The 16,550-nt window shown below is 53.8% G+C and overlaps 1 protein-coding gene across 2 annotated transcripts in view; it reads right to left on the reverse strand.

Annotated features, from left to right (window-relative positions):
* Nucleotides 1–414: 414 nt before the first annotated feature.
* RPS6KA1 (ribosomal protein S6 kinase A1) overlaps nt 415–16,550 on the reverse strand; it is a 30,187-nt gene continuing 14,051 nt past the window's right edge. Inside the window, exons 3-23 of one of the 2 annotated variants that reach the window (XM_077788522.1) lie at nt 13,564–13,617; nt 9,656–9,772; nt 8,766–8,847; nt 8,416–8,496; nt 7,707–7,786; nt 7,039–7,145; nt 6,459–6,496; nt 6,212–6,354; nt 5,634–5,704; nt 5,322–5,410; nt 5,134–5,198; nt 4,682–4,784; nt 4,116–4,243; nt 3,538–3,660; nt 2,935–3,024; nt 2,606–2,764; nt 2,224–2,385; nt 1,849–1,925; nt 1,617–1,734; nt 1,094–1,231; nt 415–833 (exon numbers count right to left, since the gene is read on the reverse strand). In XM_077788522.1, the coding sequence (XP_077644648.1) occupies nt 711–833; nt 1,094–1,231; nt 1,617–1,734; nt 1,849–1,925; nt 2,224–2,385; nt 2,606–2,764; nt 2,935–3,024; nt 3,538–3,660; nt 4,116–4,243; nt 4,682–4,784; nt 5,134–5,198; nt 5,322–5,410; nt 5,634–5,704; nt 6,212–6,354; nt 6,459–6,496; nt 7,039–7,145; nt 7,707–7,786; nt 8,416–8,496; nt 8,766–8,847; nt 9,656–9,772; nt 13,564–13,617 (2,148 nt within the window). In that variant the 3' untranslated portion in view covers nt 415–710. Of the gene's footprint in view, nt 834–1,093; nt 1,232–1,616; nt 1,735–1,848; nt 1,926–2,223; nt 2,386–2,605; nt 2,765–2,934; nt 3,025–3,537; nt 3,664–4,115; nt 4,244–4,681; nt 4,785–5,133; nt 5,199–5,321; nt 5,411–5,633; nt 5,705–6,211; nt 6,355–6,458; nt 6,497–7,038; nt 7,146–7,706; nt 7,787–8,415; nt 8,497–8,765; nt 8,848–9,655; nt 9,773–13,563; nt 13,618–16,550 lie in introns of both variants that reach the window. The other variant, XM_021534948.3, reaches the window with a different exon arrangement.

The raw sequence follows: 16,550 nt of genomic DNA on the forward strand, positions 1-16,550 counted from the left end.
AGAACACAGAGATGGGAGAGCAGAAGGAAGGAATGAGCCAAACCTAGGAGGTGTCCTGGCCTGCTGAGCATCTGTGGGAGGGCTTGGAAAAAAAATGGTGTGCTTTGTTCAGAGATCTGAGCTGCTGCCTGGGCTGGGGGAGCACGGGAGAGAGGAAGAAACAGAAGCTGCAAAATCCACCTTATGTGGAACAAACACACAGGACTTGGAGAGGAGGGAAGTCCTTCATGGACACGAGTGCTGCTGACTGGGAGGCTGCAGGGCTGGCTTTGGGAAATGCATCCAAAGTTTGAGGGAGGAAAAGCCCCAAAGCCTAAACTCCAAGTGTGACACAGTCTTCCAGCTGCCGTGGAGCTGGAGAGGATCAGTTCCAAGAAATGCTGTAGCAACAACAAATACCTGGTCCTACACAGGGAAGGGTGAATCAGAGCTGCTTTTTAGTGCCACTTGATATCAGTTATACATTCTACTTCTCATATACACAGATGGATTTCTTTATAAATCAACAATTTACACGTCAAAAAAGTTTTACACTGAAGTTTTCTCAGCAAAGATCAGTCCACATGAGGAGGAGCCAGTCTTTCAGGAGCAGGAAGGCACTTGGCCTCATGAGAGCAAGTCCCCAGACTCCCCTGTGCAGACTCTGCCCGTCCCCTGTCCCCCTCTTCTGTAGCTGTGCAAAATCCGGGCTGTTCCTGCACTCTGGGGCCTCACAGTGTGGTGGAGGGGAGTTTCTTCACCCGCCTCTGTGCCAGGATGGAGGATTCGATGGGCTTCAGCTGAGGGCTTGGCTTGGAGCTGTTCAGTGCCGAGTATGTGGCAGCCATGGCGCCCTGGAGAGGGGCACAGAGGAGTCACTCAGATGCAGGAGAGCTACTTCAGACTCATGGCTTTACAAGACAGGGGAGCAGAGCAGCCACATCCACGAACAAAGCCAGAAGCATCTTCCCTGTTTCTTTAAGTCTCCCTCCTGCACTGACATGCTGTTAAAGAATCTCCCCTTTCTCCCAAAAACCCCTGCTCGTCTGTACTGCCCGCCCTGGCTCACACCTCTTTAAACTTCCCTCCTGCTTTCCCACTCCAGATTTTGTACCTTTACAAGCTGAATGTCCTGGTGATTGAGCTGGCTCTGGGGTAAACTGTCCTTCTGTGTTATCCAAGGATGCTGCAGAACCTGCTTGGCTGTGAGACGCTGGTGAGGATCTACGTGGAGCATCTTTGATACCAGATCCTACAGGCATTGTTTGGAAAGTCGGACTTTAGAAGATTTCATAATTTAAATGCAAAAAAACCAAAACAACCCATGTACACCCCCAGATTAGGATTTAAATGCAGAGGCCAAGTTTAAAGTCCCCAGACATCAATGCCTTTTTGTATGAAATATGTTTTTGGCAGGCCTGGGGGGTAGAACACAGAGCAAACCCCACATGGGTCAAGCACGAGGTTGGTTTTCCATGCAAATATCACAGCCAGAGCTAAAACAAAGCTGCTTGGAGGGATTTGTGTAGGGTAGAAACTGCAGTGCTGGTTTTCTTCTCTCTTTTGTGTGCTCCCTCCCCAACCTGCTCTGTATGTGCCTCACAGCAACCCCAACCCTAACAAATATCAAACCCTACCTTGGCCATGTCAGAAATAGTGTCCCAATTGCCGCCACTGATGGAGAATTTTCCCCCTCCTATCCGTGTCAGGATCTCTTCTGGAGTGTCACTGGGACCATTTGCAAAGGGAGTGCAGCTGGGGAGAGGGGAGAGAGAAAAGCCCTGGATTTACTGACCCAGGCAGGAGAGGCACAGCTGTCCCCACAGAGCACACTGGAGACAGGGGTCACAGCCCCAGCCACTGCCTTACCCTGCCAGCATCGTGTACAGCAGGACCCCCAGGCTCCAGATGTCACAGCCCTCGTCGTAGCCTTGGCGTTTCAGGACCTGAACACAAGCAAAGGGAAAAAAGTGTTTGGTTCCTGTTGAGCTCATTTCAGAAGAGGGACTTGACCCGGGTGCAGTCCATATGCAAAGCTTCCAGAGCTGGACAGAACAGCAAAGTCTGGGACTAAAATATCAGAATTCCAAATAGATTCATTACTACAAGTGGTATTTCTGTAACTGCCTCTTCCAGGGCAGGATGGAGATGGGAACAGGGTAGACCCACTGTGCCGAGTGGGAGCACAGGCTATGGACGGGACAAGGGGACTGCTGGAGGGTCTCAGGTCCTTAAGGTGCTCACCTCGGGTGCCACGAAGTTTGCTGTGTAACAGGGGGTCATGAGGAGCCCGTTCTCAGCCCTGAGCTGCTTGGCAAAGCCAAAGTCACAAATTCGGATGCTCTCTGGGTTCCCTGATTTATCCACGTAGAGGATATTGCTGGGCTTCAGGTCCCTGTGAACCACCTGTGGAGCCAAGAAAGGCAGTGCTTGTACCCCAAGAAGATAAAGGTCTGAAAGCTCCCTGAGTTGCTCATCCCCTGCTCTGGCCTCACATCAGCTTTGCCCAGAGGGCAACACCAGCAAGAAATAATTGTCATGATGGGCACAGTTACTCCCTGGAGGAGAAGGGAGCATGGTGTAATGCCAGGGAGCTTCTCAGGAAAACAGTTATGACCACACTCACCCCTTGGGAATGCAGATACTCCACTGTTTTACAGATCATGTGCAGGACTGAACTGGCTTCTCTCTCAGAGAAAAATTTCTGTCTGAGGATTTTATCCAGCAGTTCCCCTCCCCTCATGAGCTCGGTCACCAGGTACACATACTTCCCATCATCGTACACCTGCCAAAGAAAACATGGGTGGGGTAATCAAAATGTGCTTCCACAGCTTCTCTTTTGTACTCCCATCACCAAGGAGCAGACGGGGATCAGCAGAGGTGGGCTGGGGCTGAGCTCTGCCAGTCTGCACTTCCTAAACCAAAGTACGGGGAAGTCTCTCAAGCCACACTCACATCTTTCAGGGTGATGATGTTTGGGTGCTGCCCGTACCGCAGCAGGATTTCAATCTCCTCAGAAGGGTCTCGCTTGCTCTTGTCAATCACCTGCAAGAGTAGGGACACACTGCAGCCAGCACGGATGGGGAAGGGGCCAGGACAATGCACACAAGCTGAGTTTGGAGCCCTGCAGACCTTCTGTTCTGTATCCACTCTGTCCCCTCATCTCTTTAGCTCTAGAAATACTTAAGTTGCTTCATCACTTCTGTGTCCCCAGCCCATGAAATTTTGTCTTTTGTTAAGACCTGAGGTAGCCACAGCTTTGCAAAGAAGATGAGATGCTCTCCCCACTCTGAAGGAGGAGGACACTGGTTCCCTGTTATTCCTAGGGAAGTGCAGGTACCTGCAGAGCAGCACAGAAATTGTCCTTTTATGTCCTAAATGAGCCTAAAACTCATCCTGATCCACCTCCTGCCAGGGGCAGGGACACTTCCCACTATCCCGGGCTGCTCCAAGCCCTGTTCAACCTGGCCTTGGACACTGCCAGGGATCCAGGGGTAGCCACAGATGCTCTGGGCAAAGATGTAACGGGGGAGCTCAGCTGGGAGGGCAGATCCACACCTTGACTGCGTACTCCATGTTGGTGGCCTTGTGGATGCAGCGTTTGCAGACGGAGTAGGAGCCGACGCCGATGGCCTCCTTCACCACGTACCCATCGCTGAACTGGACGTTCTTGCCGTGCAGCTGCTGCCGGGGCACAAAGGACAGCTCAGCTGGGAGGGTTCAGGGAAGGGTTTGTGCAACACGATGAGTTAACTGCAGCACACAGAGAGCTGTCAGACTGTCTGCTACATCCCACATCTTCTCCTCCCCAGCAGGAGGAGAGGAGAACAAGGCAGATATAGGTCAGTGGGCCAACACTGCCTGCACCGAGCACGGTGCCTTTGCCTTTGGTTGCCCAGCCCATGGGCATTACAGACACCCTGCCACCACAGATCCACCTGGGGACAGGAAAGCCACAGCCCTGACAGCCACTGCCCTGACAGCCTGTGCACAATGTGACAGTCAGGGGTGATGAAAGAACAGGAGGCAAGAATTCCAAAGAGAACTGCCTCAGGCTCCAGGTGGTGCAGAGGGTCCTGCAGACCTGGAGCATCCCTGCACCTCCAAAGAGCTGTTCCTCTGTCCCCATTCCTTACCTGCACAACTGAATGAAGGGGTGGCTGGGCAGGTTTCACTTTGCCATCCTCCATTAACCCGGTTGCCACAAAACTGAAGCCTCGGAAGAGCTGATGGGCCCCTGCACTTGGGGGCACACCCGGGGAATCTGCAGCAGGAGTTGAGAGACAGCTCAAGAAGAGCCTGAGCAGCAGAAGCCTCCCCCTTGCTCCCAGGAGCTACTGTAATTTATTTGAGACAGAAGCCACACCAGCAGCACTGAGTTTACCCCTAACATCCCACAGAGAATCATGGAATTGTCCAGCTTGAAAAAGCCCTCTTAAGATCAGCAAGTCCAACAATTCCCCCAGCACTGCCAATGTCCCCAAGTGCCACATTCACGTGACTTTTAAACCACTGCAGGGATGGTGACTCCACCACTGCCCTGGGCAGCCTGACAATCCTTTTGGGAGAAGAAATTCCTGATACCCAACCTAAACCTTCCCTGTGCAGAAACCTTGACCTGCTGGTGCCGGATACTCCCTGGTGTGAAGTCACAGAGTGACATCTCAGAGGAAGGTTGGGCTTTGCCTCGAGTCATACAAACCTTTTGGTGTCCGTGACGTGAACTCTGTGTCAAAATAAAAAGTGTCATCTGGCTGGGCCACTGCAGGCTTAAAAGGGGGTTTGATTTCTCTGCGGTACAGCTTCTGCAAAACACACAAACCCCAAAAAACAGCTGCAAAAACAGCTTGGAAATGCTCCCCCCAGGCACCTTCTCCCAAAGGGTGCAAAGGCTGGTGAGGAATGAATGCCAGGAAGAGATTTTTGTGAAATTCTGCGTCTCAGCATTTTGCTACAGCTCAGTGAGGTGACAGACCCAGGTATGAGACAGTTAGATGACAGAATTTTGGTTTTGGAAAGGGTTATTGGAGTGGATGGGACAGGGGCTGGTGGCTCTCCCACAGCTGGCCAAGCATCAGGACTGTGCTATTCCTGCTGCCAGCACTGTGTTACTGGTGCTGAGTGGTGCAGAACTTTGCTCTTTCTGATACTCACATTCCAGTCGATGGTGGAGTAGAAAGGGTGGCGCTTGATCTCCTCTGCCCCATCTGGCCCAGACCCTGCAAGAGACACCACAGGTCATGTTGTACTGAGACCCCAACAAAGCCAGGGGGACAGCCAGGGAGGCAGCACAGCCAGGTGCCACAGAGAGCCTCAGAAACCAAAAAAAACCAAGGCCTTACCTAATCTGTTGGCTGGATTCCTTTTGAAAAGGGCTCGTAGGAGACTCTGAGCCTCAGTGCTCAGGAACTGTGGCATGCCCAGTTTCGCTCTGGGGAGGAAGTTATGCAATCAGCTGCAGGTTTGTAGAAGTCAACCCACAAGGCAACTGCAGCACCTCCACCCCCAAAATGCACAATCATCTCTCTGGCATTTACACTGCACCCTTTAAACAGATGACTGATATGGTGCCACTTGCCAAATAATGCCACAGAATTGCAAGAGACCCCAGTTGCAACACCCCTCCTGTGCAGACAGGAGAGAGAAACTCTTACTTGAGGATGAGGGTCATCGTCTCCTTACGGTCCTTGCCCTGGAATGGCAGTGCCCCCGTGAGCATTTCAAACTGGGAGGGAAAGAGAAGAAGGGGGGTCATATCTGAGCAAGGCTCGGTTGCACAGATCCCACTGCCCCTTCCTGCTCGCGAGGGGTGCTGAGCCTGGCTCTGACAGGGCTCACAGGCACGGCGAGTTCCCAGCAGCAGTTTGGCTTGCCTGGGAACGTTTCCCGGCCAGCGCCTGCTCCTGCCGGAGCCCTGGGATCCAGCAGCTGCCAGACGGTGGCACCAGATCTGCACTGACAGCGAGGGCCCGGCGCTGGGGTGGACACGGACACCCCTGCACACCCCACAGAGACCCTCATGCATCCCACGCACTCCACGGACACCCCCACACACCCCACAGCCCCCTCCCAGCCCAGCAGCCCCAGCACAGCAGCCTCGAGGGACCAGCGCTCCTGGCTGGAGGCCTGGACAGCCCCTTAGGGCTCTCTGGGGTCAGCAGGACACACAGAGCCGTGTCTGGTGTTCTGGAGCAGGGGAAGCTGGCATTCCAGTCCTGGGCAGGGTACCCACCATGAGGACCCCGTAGGACCACCAGTCAGCACTGTGCGAGTGGCCCTGGCGATTGACCACCTCCGGAGCCATGTACTCCACAGTCCCACAGAAGGAGTAGGCTTTCTTCTCGTGGTCTATGGCCTCCTTACTCAAACCAAAATCTGCACAAGAGAAAGCTGTCAGCACACTGCTCCACGCATTTCAAGCAGCTCAGTATTTCAGGAACCAAGCTTGCTGGAGCCCAAGGCTCAGTGGAGCCCCTTACCTGTGAGTTTGATGTGCCCTTCTTCATCCAAGAGGATGCTACAGCAGGAATGGAAAAACAAGGTGTTACTGTCTGTGATAAGCACAGCAGGGGATGGTCTGAGATCATCCTTTGGCTCCCAGAATCCAAAGTTACCTGTCCCTCCTCCCAGCGCTTTAGGCTGTGCCACCAAGACAAGAGTGGGACCAGGAGCAGCTCCCTCCTCTCCACACCCTCGGCTTCAGAGCAAACCAAAGGTCCCAGAGGTTACCCCCCTCTGACCCCCACATACCCCAGGCAAGGATAACCAAGCTGGAGTGGGCTCTGCAGAGCCCAGCCTGGTCCCTTCTCCCTCTGAAGGCTCCCAGATGCCTAAAGCTGGAGGCTGGAGGCTGCCACGGATCTCTGCTCAGCCTGTGGCAGGCACAGCCCATGGCTGGAACCACCGACCTGAGGAGCAGCAGCCTTGGATTGGCACCACCACCTCCCCTGTGTCCAGCCCCGGGGCACCCTCCAGCCCCTCTGGAAAGTGGGAGCTGTTCCCTGACTCCAGGCTGGGCTGGATGAGGGCTGGCATGCTGCCTCAGCTGGCCACACGTACTTCTCTGGCTTGAGGTCCCTGTAGATGATCCCCAGGCTGTGCAAGTGGTCAAGCCCCAGTGCCAGCTCTGCCAGGTAGAACTTCACATCATCTTCAGTGAACATGACCTGCAGGCAGGGCGAGAAAGCAGAGAGGTGCTGGGTTACAATGCCAGCAGCTCTCCTGCACTCAGGCAAGGTCTTCCAAATCCATGTTGCTCCCTCCTGCCCTACGTTTTCCAGACTTCCCCCACCCGTTCATGGTTTGGATCAGAATGGACCTCAATGGATCCAGTGCCACCCCTGCCATGGGCAGGAACACCTTCCCCTGTCCCAGGCTGCTCCAAGCCCCATCCAGCCTGGCCTTGGGCACTGCCAGGGGTCCAGGGGCAGCCACAGCTGCTCTGGGCACTCTGTGCCAGGGCCTGCCCACCCTCACAGGGAACAATTTCTTCCTTAATTTAGGAAATGCTCATCTGAAGCTGTTGCAGGGGTGGGACCTGCCACCTGTGCTGCTGCTTTTCTGCTGGAGCACAGGACTCCCACAACACCCTCTCCTCGTGCCAGCTCTGGACTAGCAGCAGGCTGTTTTCACCCTCTCAAGGACTGCAGAGGTCAGTTACTTCTCCAGGCCATAAGCAGAGACGAGCTGAGCCTCAGCAGCCCACCGAGATGCCAGAGCATACCCACCTCTTTGGAAAGCCGAGTGAAAAGGTCACCTCCTCTGAGGAAATCCAAGATGAGGTACAGCTTCCCCTCCGTCTGGAATGCTGAAACACAAGCCAGAGCAGGAATCAGAGCCCTGCACTGAGGGAAGGCTCCGTGGTGTTACATTAATCACTTAAATCCCAGTGGCTCCAGCTGGGCACATGCCCTGCATGGTTCCTGGGTCAAATGCAGGTAGGGCTGATGGGGTAAAGGAGATGGCTTGTCCCTCCTGCTGAAATGGGAGCTCCCCACAGCACTCTGGCACTGCAGAAAATCCTCATTTTATGGGGGTCTGGTTCCCTTTCCGGCAGTGATACCCTCCTGAAAGGGCTGTTTTCCTGGGAGAGGTGCTAGTCACCTTACAGCAACAAAGCTGTCCTTGCTTTCCCCAGTCAGAGCATTAACCCTGCCAAACTCCAGCTCAGGCAGTTAGCTCTGCTTTCTCAGTTTCTCATGGTTTAATGTTTTAATCCCAGGGATTTGATGTTTAAACCTCTGCTCCCAGTCCATGCTCAGTTCCCCATTCCTTAGCTGGAGCAGGCATAGGACCACAAATCCTTCCTGGAAAGGATCTGTGTTCAGGGGCTTGTGTTTAAAGGCAGCCAGAGTCTGCTGGAGCTGCAGCCCCTCTCCTGTGGTATCCCTTGAACCCGTTTTTCACTCTCCCAGCACTCCAATGAGCTCCACTCACCATAGTGGAGTTTCACCACAAAGGGATGGTTGACATCAGCCAGGATGTCCCTTTCTATCTTTGTCCTCAGTCGGTCCCGCACTGTGGGAAGAGAGGAGCAGCTCAGACACAGAAAAAGGCCCTGGCCAGTGTCCAGCCCCATCCCAGCCTTAAGCACCAAGCTGCTTGAGCCAGGTGTTTTCCCACCTCCATCACGATGCTCTTAAACAGGTGAAAGAAAAGGAGGATATTTTGCTGGGATAAAGATGCTTCTCTTTCACCCAGCCCACCCCAGGGCCAGCAGTGACATTTCCCCAGTGCTCTTTAAGTCACAGAGGATCAGAGCACTGCAGGAGGAGTCTCCCTCCTACCTTTCAGCGTGGCCTTCTTCAGCACTTTCATGGCATAGAGGTGGTTGCTGTCTGGGGGGGTTATTTTTCTCACCAAGAAAACCTGAAGCACAAGAACACCACATTCACCAAATACTAAACACTGGCAGGATGCTTCCCAAAGTGGCAAACCCAGAGTGTCCTTAAGAAGCTCAGGCTTTCCCATGGGGTTTCCAGGGAAATGCTGCATGTTGACTCCTCTCACCCCCCAATTTCATGCTGCACTTTCTCCTTTCCAGCCTTCCACACCTCCTGACTCCTGCAGCTCCTGTGGGGCTGGGGCTGATGCCTGGGAGCTGTGACTGGAGGCACTGATGCTTCACTGTACCACTAAAGCCTCCTGGCTTGCCAGTCACATCAGCTCTGGATTTTTATCTCCTACCCTTCCCTGATATCTCATTCTAGCTGGTTTTAGGCAGCATCAAGAGGACACCACCTGCAAGTGGTGGGCTTTGCAGTGCTACTGGTTGGACTGGATGATCCCAGAAGTCTTTTCCAGTTTTTGTGTGATTCTGCAAAGCCTCTGCTGCATTTTCCCAGGCAGCAGCACACAGTCCTGTCCAAGCCCCCACTGTCAGCTGGTAACTAACTGACATAAAGCTGATTTAATGTGTCAGCAGATGGTCCGTAAGAGACCTGGATTATTGAAATAGATAAGAGCTACAGGCTACTTCCTTCCTCCTTCACAGAAGGGAAACTGGACCATAAAAGAGGGCACAAACCTAGCCTGGGGCACACAGCAGCAGTTCTGAGAAGGGAGGAACATGCCCGGGAACATTCCTGGGAGTCAGGAAAGTGGTTTTGTTGGGGATGGTTCCTTTCGTCACCAGAATAATTTCCCTGGCATGCCACATAGGAAGAAGTGATCTCACCTTGCCAAAAGAGCCCTGTCCCAGCACCTTCAGGAGCTCAAACTGTGAGGGATCAGCCTTCTCCGAGCCCTCCTTCACATGGTGTGTGATGTTGATTTCCTGCACGACACCTTCCCCCTGAAACAGAGGGCACACGGTTGGCAGGGACGTCTGAGCAAGGGAAAGCAGCCTTCTGCATTGTGGAACAAGGACTGCAGCTCCAGCCTCACAGGAGCCACACGTGAGAGAACCATAAAGGCTGCTGCTTGTCACAGGTATCAGCATCTGCAATCAATAAGTCAGGGGAGGCAGGACCAGGTAAATACAGAGCCCTCCCTCCCAACCACAGGAGCTGCTTTGAACTACATTTCAGAAGAGTGCTTGAGAAGCACCTTCCTTTTTGAGGCACTGGTAGCAAAAACAGGAGTGTTTATGCCACTAAAAATCCCACAACACAAAAAATACGGCACTGTTGTCAAAACAGGGCCAGGGCTGGCAAAAATCAGACATGTTGGAGCCCATCTGCTCAGCAATCTGAGCAACTCTGCAACATAAGTCTTAGTGCATCTTCAGCACATACAGATGATGCTTTAACAGACTCCAGCCTTCAAGAAGATTGAGGGGAAGCCAAGGTCTCTGGCACATGTTTTGTTTAAAACACATTATTTTACTTAAAAAAAATAAAGAAGAAAAAATAGATTTAACCAGCATAAAAAAAATAAACCCACCAAGAGATCTGGGCCAAAACAGCGACAGACCCTAAGGTGATGCTGAAACACCTCCTATTCCCAGCAAAACTTTTGAACCCAAAGGACAGCAAGTATGTTCAAAAATGTATTAAACTCTGCTGTCCCCAGCCCTGGGGAAGCTATGGCCAGCAGAAGCTGCAGAAAGCTGGAAATACAATTTATTTTTTTCCCTTGCAGAGTTGGGGGGAAAAATTTACACTTTGTTTTCTAGACCTACTCAGACACTTAGTCTGGAGCCACCTCATCAAAGCAACTTTTAAAGCCAGCCAGAGGCAGGTGCCAGCCCTGCCTGTCCTCGTGCCCAGCCCACTCCCACTCTCCAGTGCCCATGGATGTGGTTGCCCACCTGCACTGTGCTCCCTCCCCTTCCCCACTCTCAGGCTGGGTTTTTCCCAGTTCAAGAAGTGGCTTTGTTTCCACGGTGGGAGCTCTGCTCTCTCCTGTGCTGCTCAGGCACTCAGGGCAGGGGCACAGGAGCTCCCTGGCATTATCCTGCCTTTCCCTGGGCTCGATGATCACAGGAAATAAAGATCCCATAACCCCTTAAACAGCACATTTTCGTGTTTCCAATGATCTCCCAGCTTCAACCAGCCACTGTGCACTTCTGGGTCCATCTGGAGGCTTAGTCCCTGCAGACAGCTGCTGTGAGGAACAGCTTCCCACCTCCAGAGCTGGAGCAGGAGCCAGCCAAGTTCAGCTTCTCCTACCAGTCAGCTCTCTGGTGAGAGAGCCCACAGCAGGGAGAGACCCACTGGGAAGAAATTCTTCCCTGTGAGGGTGATGAGGCCCTGCCCCTGGATCCCTGGGATTGTCCAAGGCCAGGTTGGACAGGACTTGGAACAACCTGGGATAGTGGGAGGTGTCCCTGCCATGGCAGGGGTGGCACTGGATGGGCTTTAAGGTCCCCTCCAGCCCAGACCATCCTGTGATCCTCCTACCACAGAAACACTGAGAAGCCATTTGGTATCTTGCTGTCACAAGGGATTTTCCCTCATGGATTCATCCACCAACTTGGAATTCAGCACTCAGGACTCTTGTGACAAGCTCCTACAGCCTGGCTGGCAGCACACACAAGTCTCCAGCACAAAACCACCTGTGTGCCACTGAGGTCAGCTTCTTCCAGAGTCACCACAAGAAACTATCCCAGAAGGCAGAGAAGGAAAAGCAAACCAGAGTGCCCTGAACATCCACGGGAAGCATCAGCCGGCGGCAGGAAGGGAAGCGGAGGGAGCTGGCAGCGAGAGGTGGCAGCAGGAGGTGGCAGCAGGAGCTGGCAGCAGGAGGTGGCAGCAGGAGGTGGCAGCAGGAGGTGGCAGCAGGAGGTGGCAGCAGGAGCTGGCAGCGGGAGGTGGCAGCAGGAGGTGGCAGCGGTACTGACCGGGCTGGCGAGCTGGCTGGGGGCAGGCAGCTGCAGGCTGCAGGGCTTGGCTCGCTGCTTCCTCTGCAGCCAGAGCGTCAGGAACGCCCACACACGGGGAAGTTTGGGGTCCCTCTCCATTGTCCCATCCCGATGGACATCGTCCGGCCCCGGGAACTGCGGCGCCGCTGCGGGGCTCGGGGCTCCGCCGGAGCAGGAGCTGCAGGTGGCTGCACCGGCGGCGGATGCGCAGTGGGGACCAGACTCGGTCGCAGGGAGGGAGGTTCACACTCCCCCTGCCTGGCAACAACACTTGTGGTTGGGGTTTTTTTTTTGTTTTAGGTTTGCTTTTAAGAAAATAATAATCTCACAGCACCTCGCTGGCATTTGGGTTCCCTGGCTCAGACAAGACACTGATAGAAAACACACACAGTCCCTTAAAGTGATTTCCATCTAATGCTGCCTGAAGTTCATGTCAGGCTGGGAGCTTTGGGTATTTCCTCAACAGGGGAAATCATGAGAAGCTACTCTCCTCTCTAAAACAGAAGAGAAAAATTCACAAGAACGCACCCAGAAGTGTGACGACACCTTGGAGAGCTGCACATCTCTGCTCTCCACTGGCACAGGGATGAGGGGGCACCCACGATGGGATTCCTTCAGGAATGTTTGGATTGGCATCCAGCCCTTTGCTTGCCTTATGCTGCACAGGAGCCCCTGCTGTGGAGTCTGGAGTTATCTATCTGAGAGCCACTCTGAAGGTCCATGAGGTGTTTTTAAGGGCATTTTTTGCTTCTGAACCCACCATGGCTCAGGCTATAGTCAGGACAGAGCAGAGTTATTTAGAGGGCTTGTTTTGCCTCCTTCCCCCTCCAAACCTGTTCACCTTGGACCTTTCCATCAGGACAGACAGATGTTTCCTGCAGCAAGACCCCAGAGGGTGCTGGTAAGAAAGAAGCCCCTTGAAATGAGTCAAAAGACACCCACACAAAAGGAAATAGCCCCGTGTCAGCACTGATTTCTGAATTTCTCCTGAGAGTGCAGAGGATGGAACCAGAGAGACAAATTATGACTGTCTTGCCCCCTTTGCCCCCACCACGTGCTCTCTGAGAACTGATAACGAAAGAAACAAATGACTGAACAGCAGTGAGGCAGCTGGGCCCAGCCCCACCGGGTGCCCACCGAGCTCCAAGGGCTGGGCAGGTCCAGAGCATGGAAAAGCACCTGCAGCTGCTGAGCCCAGCAGGAGCCTGGCTCACACAACACCTCCTGCGCTCTGACACAGCCCAGCGAGGGAAACACCCTGTCCACCCTGTGTGCCCAGGAGAAGCACCCCTTCCACAGCAGCTCCAGGTTCTCAGTGTGGGGCAGCAGCAAACTCCCTGTGCCTGGGCCTGGCAGGAGCTGATAAATCTCGTTATGACCCAGACAATTTTTCATGTTGTGCTGCCAGCGTGGGAGGGGAGCCTCAGAAAGGCAAGAAAATCTCCCCTGTACGTCCACACAATCAAAACTGCCCGTCCTGACTCACTGACAAGATCAGAAAGCCACAGGAGATACAAATGGCAGCACGGAAAGGGGGCTGGTGTGGGGAGGAAGGAGGAGGAGGATGAAATCAAGTCCAGGATGTCACATGAGCAAGTGAGCAATAGCTGCTCTCTCAGCAGCGGTCCCACAGAGCTGAGAGGGGCTGGCAGGGGCGGCAGGCAGGAAAGGGTTTGGTTTTCAGAGAGCTCCCTGCGAGCTCTGCTCACGCCCTCGCGTGTGGGACAGAACGCAAATGAAAGAGATGAGTCTCCGTGAGGTGCCCACTGCAGCTCTCCTACCTTGTCTGCCGTGTCCACGAGGTCTTTCTCTATCCAAGTGATGTCAGACTTTGCCTGTGGGACAAGAAACAAACGTCAGCACAGAGGGGCTGTGATTCTCTGCTAAAGTTTTCTCAAAGAACTTGTTCAGCAAGACCAGGTGAGCTGTTCACACACTGGAGGTGTCTCACCAGCCAAGATGTGATTCTGAGCTGTGTGGCGGCTCCAGGAGAGCAGTTGGTCCCAGTAAATAAATTTATATTGATTTGATTTGATAGGGTGACCTGGAGGTGGGACAGTAGCTACTGAGAGGGAGAAGAGAAGGAAAAGCAAGGCCCTGAGGAAGGGAAGAGCTGCGTGAGAACAGTGAGATTAGAGCTAAGAATTAACTGATTTTCAGCTCTAGAAGGACCAAATCAGATCAGAGAGGCCCCTGCAGTCACCTCTTCCCCTTCCTCCTCTGCACTGCTGTGCCCTTGCAGGGGGAGCAGCAGGAGAGGGTGACTGTCCCACTGCTCCAGGAGCAGCAGGGTGACAAATCTGCCAAAGCCACAGCTGAGACCCTTCCTGAGCAAAAAGTGATCACAAGACCCTCAGCAGATCCCGTCCCACCCACCAGGAAAGCAGCTCCATCCTGGCTCCTTCAGACCAGCCCCAGCCCCTGCCTGGGATGGGGTGGGGGGTTGGATTTCCACAAGCACGGATCTCTGCAGGTCCAGCCCTCCCAGCACCTGCTGCCACCCACAGCCTCCAGAGGCGTTTTCCACAGATTCCTGCACTGCTGGGAAATGAGATTGGCTTCTCCTGGAAAATAAAAGCCCAGGAGGTCGCTCCAGTCAGAGGAGGAGACGAGTTCTGAACGTCCCTGTGCCGCCTTCGCAGGGCACAGACGGCTGAGTCACCCCAGAGCAGGGGCTGGGCACAGACGAACACGGGGATTTCCCAAGTTCCAAATGCAAGTCCTGTTTTCTACTTTCCCCCTTTTTTTTGAGGGAGGATTTTACAAGCCAGAAGCCAAGAGACAGGTTTGTTTTTGCTCGCGTTTTGTCACTTTGCCGGTTGAGACCGTCACATCTAAATGCAAGAAAAAAAAACCCACCCTGCAAAAGCTCGAAACAGATTCTGCTCTTGGCATTTCGCTTCCTATTCATCAACAACTAACCAGAAGCTGTTTTAATTTCTGTTGCTTCAACACATGCTCTGGTCCCAAAACACTCCCAAATTCTGGCAGCACCTAGGAAAGACACTTCTTAGAAAGCAGTCATACCCTCCAAAATGCCTTAATTAAACCTGGATAAGGTCTGGCTCTGTAGGACCAGGAATTCCCTGATTCCTTGCGTCCTGCAGAAGAGACAGAGCCCAGCACAGCAGGCAGAGCAGGTATTTGATCAGACACTTGCCTCCTGGATCCTCGGCTTGCTGCGGAAGAGGAGCCTCAGCATCTCCAAAGCTTTGGGCTGTTATCCTCCCATCCTTGCCCAGCTGCTCCTGAGCTCGCAGCCCGAGCGGCGCCCGGAGCGGCGCGAGAGCCCCGGTGCCGTGGCCGTGTCACTGGGATGTATTTTGGGAGTTCTACTGAAAGGAAACGGCGGTTTCGTATGGGGAAATGGCTTTGTGTGGCCATGGCTGCACAATGCAGCAGCCAAACCAGAACACTGGGTGGCTTTATGGGTGCTTAGGCATGGAAAGAGCCATCAGCAACTCTCAGCGGGCTTTTCAGGAGCATCAGTTCAGTCCCCCTGTCACACACAGGAAACAGGCACGGAAAGAGCAATTTCAGGCACTGCACAAGGCAGCAACGAGCGACTGAGAGGCTCAGTAGTTTTCTTGCTCGAAATCTCCCTGCCCCTGCTCTGAGCAGCACAAATGCTGATCCAGCAGGGATGCTCTCCCTGTAGGATCAGTGGAATTGCAGCTCTCCAGGGACAGAGCCAGGAGGCAGCAGCAGCTTCTGCATCAGCACAGGAGCAATGTGGACCTGCTGGAGAAGGCCATGAAGACATTCCAGGGACGGGAGCTCCTCTGCTCTGCAGCTGGGCTGGGGGAGCTGGCGGTGCTCACCTGGAGAAGAGACGGCTCCAGAGAGCTCAGAGCCCCTTGCAGGGCCCAGAGGAAAGCTGAGGACGGAGTTTTTAGCAGGGCCTGCTGTAATAGGACAAAGAGTGATGGTTTTATGCTAAAAGAGGGGAGATTTAGATCAGATGTAGGGAAGAAGTCTTTTACATTGAGGCTGGTAAAACCTGTGGCTGAAAGCAGCTGGTCTCCTGAGGGAACTGAGAGGGCACATTTTCCTTGTACATAGAAACTGGGAGAGAACTGGTCCAGAATGATCTGGCTGAAAACTTCCCTCTCACTCCCTGTGCCTCAAATTGCCTGACTTGGCCATTCCCACCTCTGTCCCTGTTGGGAGGGATCTTAAAGCCCATCTCATCCCACCCTGCCATGGCAGGGACCCCTCCCACTGTCCCAGGCTGCTCCAAGCCCCATCCAGCCTGGCCTCGGGCACTGCCAGGGGTCCAGGGGCAGCCACAGCTGCTCTGGGCACCCTGTGCCAGGGCCTCCTCACCCTTACAGGGAGGAATTCCTTCTTTTACCTGATGTAATTCTCTCCTCTTTTAGCTCAAAAACATTCTCCCTAACCTGTCACCGTGTGAAAGAGGTGACACTGTCTGCGGGGTGGTGGCTCAGATGGTGCCACTGAAGTGTGAACCCTGTGCCTGGAAACTCTGTGTGACCCTGCTGCCACTGCACCTCAGCCCCAGGAAAATCCAGCACTGCCAGACACAAACAGCTCCCAGTGCACAGATTAAAGGTCCTAATCCAGTTCTGTGGAGGACCAACCTCCAGCCATTCCCAGCATCAGCTCTGTAAAACAGGACACTGGCTGGCCCCACAGATTCCAATCAGAATATCCAGGGACTGCCTTTGCCTCCTGCCAGGATCCAGTTACACCTCCTGAGCTCTGGGAGGGAAGGTTCAGGCTTTCAGAAACAGGAAGGTGATGGTGT

The sequence above is a fragment of the Lonchura striata genome, chromosome 26 (assembly GCF_046129695.1).
Source record: "Lonchura striata isolate bLonStr1 chromosome 26, bLonStr1.mat, whole genome shotgun sequence".
In the NCBI taxonomy this organism is placed as follows: Eukaryota; Metazoa; Chordata; class Aves; order Passeriformes; family Estrildidae; genus Lonchura; species Lonchura striata.